At 45.8% G+C, this 6,948-nt stretch overlaps 1 protein-coding gene and 1 long non-coding RNA gene across 3 annotated transcripts; one reads left to right on the forward strand and one right to left on the reverse strand.

Annotated features, from left to right (window-relative positions):
- Nucleotides 1-1,045: 1,045 nt before the first annotated feature.
- On the reverse strand, nucleotides 1,046-4,321 carry UBC (ubiquitin C). Of its 2 annotated transcripts, none has more exons than XM_081843246.1 (2): nucleotides 4,167-4,321; nucleotides 1,046-3,031 (listed from the first exon to the last, which is right to left on the reverse strand). In XM_081843246.1, exon 2 carries the CDS (start codon nucleotides 3,022-3,024, stop codon nucleotides 1,195-1,197), a length of 1,830 nt encoding a protein of 609 aa, XP_081699372.1. In that variant the 5' UTR covers nucleotides 3,025-3,031; nucleotides 4,167-4,321; the 3' UTR covers nucleotides 1,046-1,194. The 2 variants fall into 2 exon arrangements, with proteins under 2 accessions (XP_081699372.1, XP_081699373.1); XM_081843247.1 differs by lacking the exon at nucleotides 4,167-4,321 and adding an exon at nucleotides 3,932-3,952.
- A 152-nt stretch (nucleotides 4,322-4,473) lies between these two features.
- Nucleotides 4,474-6,449, forward strand: LOC309331188. Its single transcript, XR_014151758.1, has 2 exons — nucleotides 4,474-4,712; nucleotides 5,997-6,449. It is a non-coding gene; the product is annotated as an uncharacterized lncRNA (long non-coding RNA).
- The last annotated feature ends 499 nt before the right edge of the window (nucleotides 6,450-6,948 follow it).

The raw sequence follows: 6,948 nt of genomic DNA on the forward strand, positions 1-6,948 counted from the left end.
CAGAGGTGGGACAAGGAGTTTGCAGACACCACTCTGCCTTTGCCTGTGTGGTGTAATAGAAAAGGCAAGCAAGTCACCTGACATAATTGTGAATCCTCCTGGGCCTCCATCTGACACTGCAGAGAACCATTGAAGTAGACAGCCTTTATTTATAGAGCTGTGGGTATGTATTAACTTACATTTGGCATAAGGCAGAGCTTGTGGTGTCCTAGTCCTAGTGATGTAGACTATTTTCACACACAAAGTTTGTCAGAGTGCCCTCCATTATGACAACTGCATACCCAAAATGGATTGTTGAACCTTGAAATACCGTGTCAAGATGATGCTCTAGAAAAGTGCTATGAATGGTTGGGTCTTTAACCACAGCAGGTATTACCTACCAGAGCAGCCAAATTTGTTTAGGAGGGGAACTGCTGTATGGAGTGTTGTTATTACTGGAGCTATTTTTAAAGGACCTTATCAATTGCATGTGCAAGCCCTTAATGCTAAATGGTACATTACATACCATTTTAGATCAAAGCCTCCGCAGTTACTTATCACTCTGTTCTTTCTGCATCTTTAAATAAAGATGAAAACAATCAACTTCCAAGCATAAACAGAACATTTGAGTGGCAGCAAAGTAAAGCTGTGCCCCTAGTTTTGTCCTTGCCAGCATTGTAGAAAGCTCAAGCCACTAAGGTGACTAAAATATAATTGCCAGAAGTCATGGCAGTTGTAGGAGCTACAGTTTAATCAGTTTTAGCACTCTAGATTCCCAAGTTTCATATTCTGTATTCTAACCTGTTTTAAGATGGCAAAAGGTCTGGAGCTGTGACTTCCATCATTGCAGTTATACCTCATGACATGTTTGGTATCAGTTTATTTAGGATTAAGTTGCAGAATCCATGTCAACTTGCACTTAATTTTGGTATCTCTTGCTATATGTTACCTTTGATTTCTTTCCCAGAACCTTGCAGTTACGCACAACACCTACAGTGTAAAAAAACTGGGAGAAAAGTATTATTGAACACCATACTTAATCATGCATGAGAACTACAAAGTAATGAATGTGCAACAAAAACTTTTATTTAGCATTTACACCAACAGTCCAGCAGTTACTTAAACTTTTATTAACCTTACAATATTAAGACATTAAACAGCTACAGTGCAAACAAATGCTATTGGCAACTTGCAAATAAAGAGTTCCGTTAACACCTAAAAGCCACCTCTCAGACGCAGCACAAGATGGAGGGTGGATTCCTTCTGGATGTTGTAGTCGGAGAGGGTGCGGCCATCTTCCAGCTGCTTTCCGGCAAAGATCAGCCTCTGCTGGTCAGGGGGAATGCCTTCTTTGTCCTGGATCTTAGCTTTCACGTTCTCAATGGTGTCACTGGGCTCCACTTCCAGAGTGATTGTCTTCCCAGTGAGTGTCTTGACAAAGATCTGCATACCTCCTCTCAGACGCAGCACAAGATGGAGGGTGGATTCCTTCTGGATGTTGTAGTCGGAGAGGGTGCGGCCATCTTCCAGCTGCTTTCCGGCAAAGATCAGCCTCTGCTGGTCAGGGGGAATGCCTTCTTTGTCCTGGATCTTAGCTTTCACGTTCTCAATGGTGTCACTGGGCTCCACTTCCAGAGTGATTGTCTTCCCAGTGAGTGTCTTGACAAAGATCTGCATACCTCCTCTCAGACGCAGCACAAGATGGAGGGTGGATTCTTTCTGGATGTTGTAGTCAGAAAGCGTGCGGCCGTCTTCCAGCTGCTTCCCGGCAAAGATCAGCCTCTGCTGGTCAGGGGGAATGCCTTCTTTGTCCTGGATTTTAGCTTTCACGTTCTCAATGGTGTCACTGGGCTCCACCTCCAGGGTGATGGTCTTGCCAGTCAGAGTCTTGACAAAGATTTGCATGCCTCCTCTCAGACGCAGCACAAGATGGAGGGTGGATTCCTTCTGGATGTTGTAGTCGGAGAGGGTGCGGCCATCTTCCAGCTGCTTTCCGGCGAAGATCAGCCTTTGCTGGTCAGGGGGAATGCCTTCTTTGTCCTGGATTTTAGCTTTCACGTTCTCAATGGTGTCACTGGGCTCCACCTCCAGGGTGATGGTCTTGCCAGTCAGAGTCTTGACAAAGATTTGCATGCCTCCTCTCAGACGGAGCACAAGATGGAGGGTGGATTCCTTCTGGATGTTGTAGTCGGAGAGGGTGCGGCCATCTTCCAGCTGCTTTCCGGCGAAGATCAGCCTCTGCTGGTCAGGGGGAATGCCTTCTTTGTCCTGGATCTTAGCTTTCACGTTCTCAATGGTGTCGCTGGGCTCCACCTCCAGGGTGATGGTCTTGCCAGTGAGTGTCTTGACAAAGATTTGCATACCTCCTCTCAGACGCAGCACAAGATGGAGGGTGGATTCTTTCTGGATGTTGTAGTCGGAGAGGGTGCGGCCATCTTCCAGCTGCTTTCCGGCAAAGATCAGCCTCTGCTGGTCAGGGGGAATGCCTTCTTTGTCCTGGATTTTAGCTTTCACGTTCTCAATGGTGTCACTGGGCTCCACTTCCAGAGTGATTGTCTTCCCAGTGAGTGTCTTGACAAAGATCTGCATACCTCCCCTCAGACGCAGCACAAGATGGAGGGTGGATTCCTTCTGGATGTTGTAGTCGGAGAGGGTGCGGCCATCTTCCAGCTGCTTTCCGGCGAAGATCAGCCTTTGCTGGTCAGGGGGAATGCCTTCTTTGTCCTGGATCTTAGCTTTCACGTTCTCAATGGTGTCACTGGGCTCCACTTCCAGAGTGATTGTCTTCCCAGTGAGTGTCTTGACAAAGATCTGCATACCTCCTCTCAGACGCAGCACAAGATGGAGGGTGGATTCTTTCTGAATGTTGTAGTCAGAGAGGGTGCGGCCATCTTCCAGCTGCTTTCCGGCAAAGATCAGCCTCTGCTGGTCAGGGGGAATGCCTTCTTTGTCCTGGATTTTAGCTTTCACATTCTCAATGGTGTCGCTGGGCTCCACCTCCAGGGTGATGGTCTTGCCAGTCAGAGTCTTGACAAAGATCTGCATTTTTTATCTGCAATAATAAGACATTATGTATATCTCATTATATTTCAGCACCTTCCCATTTCAGCAATGCAGAAGTTATCCAATAACCAGAAACACTAAAAGCCTGTGAAGTTTTTAACACCCATCAGAACCAATATGAGTATACTGTCAAATAAGTTTCCAACATTTTTCATATTGTATCAGCAATTAACAGAGATACAATGGAATTGTCTCCCATGCATCTACAAGCAGAAAAAGGAGGCGAAAATGGCAAGCCTAGTCTTTGTAGTAAGAACCCTTACTACAAAACCACCAAGGAGCTGAGCTGGATGACCTTTTGAAGCCCCCTTTTAACCAATTCAGTGATCTCACTTATTCCCCCCCCCCACTATGCTTTTGCTCATAAACATACATACTACGCATGCGCTTTCCCAAGCCACCCCCCTTTTTTGCTTTAATACTTTACATCCCATTTCCCCTAACTAGAACTGACTCAAAGGCAGCTTATTGCTACAAATACCAGTATAACGCCAGCCCATCACATGCCAAATCTTTTGTAATTATGGCGCACTTTCCCGGAACGATTTGAACTGCACTTTTGGGGGGGGGGTAGGTGGGCGGGAGAACTACCCAGGACTCCTAAAATTAGCCCCGTAGGTTTCAGGCAACCGACTCTCCTCATCCCCGTTTTTTAAAACATATAGCACCGAGTTTGCTTCTTTGTGCTTCATACACGGGTGCATTTTTACTATACAGTATTAAGTATGAGGCTCCCGCTTATACGGTTCCCCACCCATTTAAAACGCGCGTCTCCCGACCGCCACGACACGGCTTTTGCCCGCTTCTTTGCGAGGACCTCCATTACAGCACAATAAAAATGAATTTATGGGGAGGGGGGACGGGCTGGTCTCGGTTTATTCCTTTTTACCTCGCCGGCGCCGAAAGCGCCGCGCTCGCCCCTCAGGCGCGCCTCCCGCCACGAAGCCACCCCATCTCCCCTCTGGCCGGGGCTGCGCAGGAAGACCCTCGCCGAGCCCCCTCCGCCCCCACGTCGCCGGGCAGCGCCTCGCCACAATGGAGGCCGGTGACGCCACACCCCGGAGGCGCCGCCACGTCGCTCGAAGGGCGGCCTCCTTGCCCAACCACCCCCTCCGCCGTCTTACCAATGTGCTACGACCGCTTCAACTAGGAAAAACGAATCCCGACCGTCGCTTCAGTTGACAAAACTCTCTCCAACCTCTCCTTTCGTCGATGACAGCGCCGAATATGTCCGCTTCGCTTCCGCCCTCTGGTATTTATAGATCTCTGTGGCTTATCGCTCCTCCTTCTGGGAGGAGTTCTAGTCTCCTTCCGCTAAAAAAAATAGTCCGGCGATAAACGGTAATGAGAGCCACTTCTCCCTTCCCGGTGTATCCTCCGCTATTTGAAAGGAAGGAAAAATGAAAACGGAGAAAGTCGTTGTGGTCTCCTTGTTGCGACACGCGATAAAACGAGTTGTGTGAGCTGCGGAGGGATATACAAAGGCAGGTGAAGAGACTCTGCGCCATTTCGACGGGCCGTTGAAGAGAGGCGGGATTAAATCGGAGGCTCGGTGGCGATTGGTGCGAAGGGAGGAACCATGCGATCGCTGATTGGCTCTCGGGTAGGAAAGCTCTGGAAGGATCTGGAGAAAGGCAGGGAGGTGTTTTTCCTCCGTGTGTTTCTAATGAGTAAGTCTTCGCTGATTGGTGCAGGGTGAGGTCACCCTCGTTGCTAAGGCCCCTCCGCTTCAGCGAAGCAGATTTCGAGAAGTGGGGTGGGAGGAAAGTGAATGCGGGCTGTTGTGCGCATGCGGAGAAGGAGGGGGAGACGGCGAACCGGGGGTGGTGGGGGATGGGCATCTTTGCGGGTGGGGGAGGGGTCTCCCGAGGGGAAGTTAATATTAAAACTGAAAAATCAAGATAATAAAACCAAAACACATAAAATACATATAAAACAATAGAGAATGCTTTCATTCTCTCACAAATGGGGCCCCTCCTCTTTGAGGGAAAATTTGGCTCCCCCTCAGAAACCTTCACCATTTTAAAAAAATGGTTATATAATTAACTGAGGCGTTTCTTTCCTGTTCTTCAGTCCCAGAACGAGAGCTGCCAATTATAACCTCGCTATGTTTTAAAATCTATTTGTTTCTTGTCATACAATTTTTTAAAAATTTCATTTTTTCCCATTATGAGGTAGTCTCAAAGCAGAATATTTGAGGGGGGGAGGGGAAATAAATTAAAAGCTCTGCAAGCATTATCATCAATGAACAAAACTGGAAGGAACGGGGAAGCAGGGTCAAAAAAGGAAAATAAAAAAGCCCAAGGGGAAAAAAAGAATTACCACTAACCAGCAAGTCAGGTCTGTTGAACAAAAACACTTGAATAGTATCACCAAAATATGCCCCGTAAGTCAGGCTTTGTAAAATGGAGTCACTCGTGCCCAGCAGAACTTCTTCCCTCATACATTTTAAAAGTGGGGGTACATATTTCCATACTGAGTTATCCCCCAAGGTCTTCATAGAAAATGTTAAAAGGATAACCCATATTTATGTATTAAGTTATTTATCATGTTGACCCATTTAGCCACATATGAGGTGCTTGTTCCTGGGAGACGATTCTGTTTGTCTCCTTGCTGCAAACTGTTCCATGTTTTTGTCAATGGAGTTGCTGGCATCGAAACAATAGTTGTGCAAAGCAGTCTATTATTATTTTTATTATTATTATTATTAATTTATATCCTGCCCGTCTGGCTGGGATTCCCAGTCTTTACATAGGGAGCATCCAGCCGTTGGTCTCAAAGTAGACCCACTGAAATCAATGGAGGGAATTTAGCCATGTCTGTCAATTTCAGTGGGTCTACTCTAAATATTGCTTACTTGGGTTCAACGCACCCCCAAGTTATTATGTAGCGATGAAAACAGGGCTCAGCATTTGAAACTCAAGCTGGTGTTTTCTGTTTTTGGCTTTCGACAGGAAACAATGTTCCAGTCCCTGAAGCCATTTCCTCTTCGGAGCTCGCCTGAAATGAATACTTTGTTCTGCCAGATGGGAATCTCGCTGAGTACCTTGAAACGGGGTCACACAACCAGTTTCTCTCTTCTTCCTCTCCCTAGGATTAGCAGGCAAGAGGCACCCTGAATTTTGCAACTTAATAGCATATGCATGTTATTTCCTGTAGCACTTCCTGTAAAAAAAGAAAAAGAAAAAGAAGAAGAAGAAGGAAAGAGGTATCCAGGAGAAAACAGAGTGGATACATATTTTAAGAGGATTGGATACAAAATAAGTTTGAAATGGCTGGCTTGTTGTATTCATTATTTATTTGCTTTTAAAGCCTTTACCAAAACCCAACTTTCCTTGTACAAACCTACTGTATAGCAGCTGACCTCAGATTAATAAAATGCAATAAAGAAACAAAGAAAAAGAAAAGCAGTAGTAAAAACGTTGTGAATACAGTGAGGGGGGAAAGTATTTGATCCCCTGCTAAATTTGCCCGTTTGCCCTCTGACAAAGAAATGACCAGTCCATCATTTTAATGGGAGGTTTATTGTAGCTGTGAGAGACAGAATAACAGCAGGAAAAAACCCTAGAAACCCAGAAGACAAAAATCAGAGATTGATGCACATTAGAATGAGTGAAATAAGTATTTGATCCCCTATCAACCATCCAGATGTCAGGCTACCTGGTATCTTCACTGTATGTAATGAGCTGAGATAAATAGCACCTGCTGTAAGGGAGAGGTCTTACCTGTAATTCCAGCTTGCTACCTGTACAAAAGACACCTGTCGACAGAAGCAATCAATCCAGAAAAACAGAATGAATTTGCTGCAACCTCTTCACAATTTCTGGGTTGCCCATAGTTTAAAAAAAACACCCCACAATTTGCTTAAAATGTCTTGGTGAATTTAAAAAACGAGTTTAAAAAACT

The sequence above is a fragment of the Podarcis erhardii genome (genome assembly GCF_964252035.2).
Source record: "Podarcis erhardii genome assembly, chromosome: 16".
In the NCBI taxonomy this organism is placed as follows: Eukaryota; Metazoa; Chordata; class Lepidosauria; order Squamata; family Lacertidae; genus Podarcis; species Podarcis erhardii.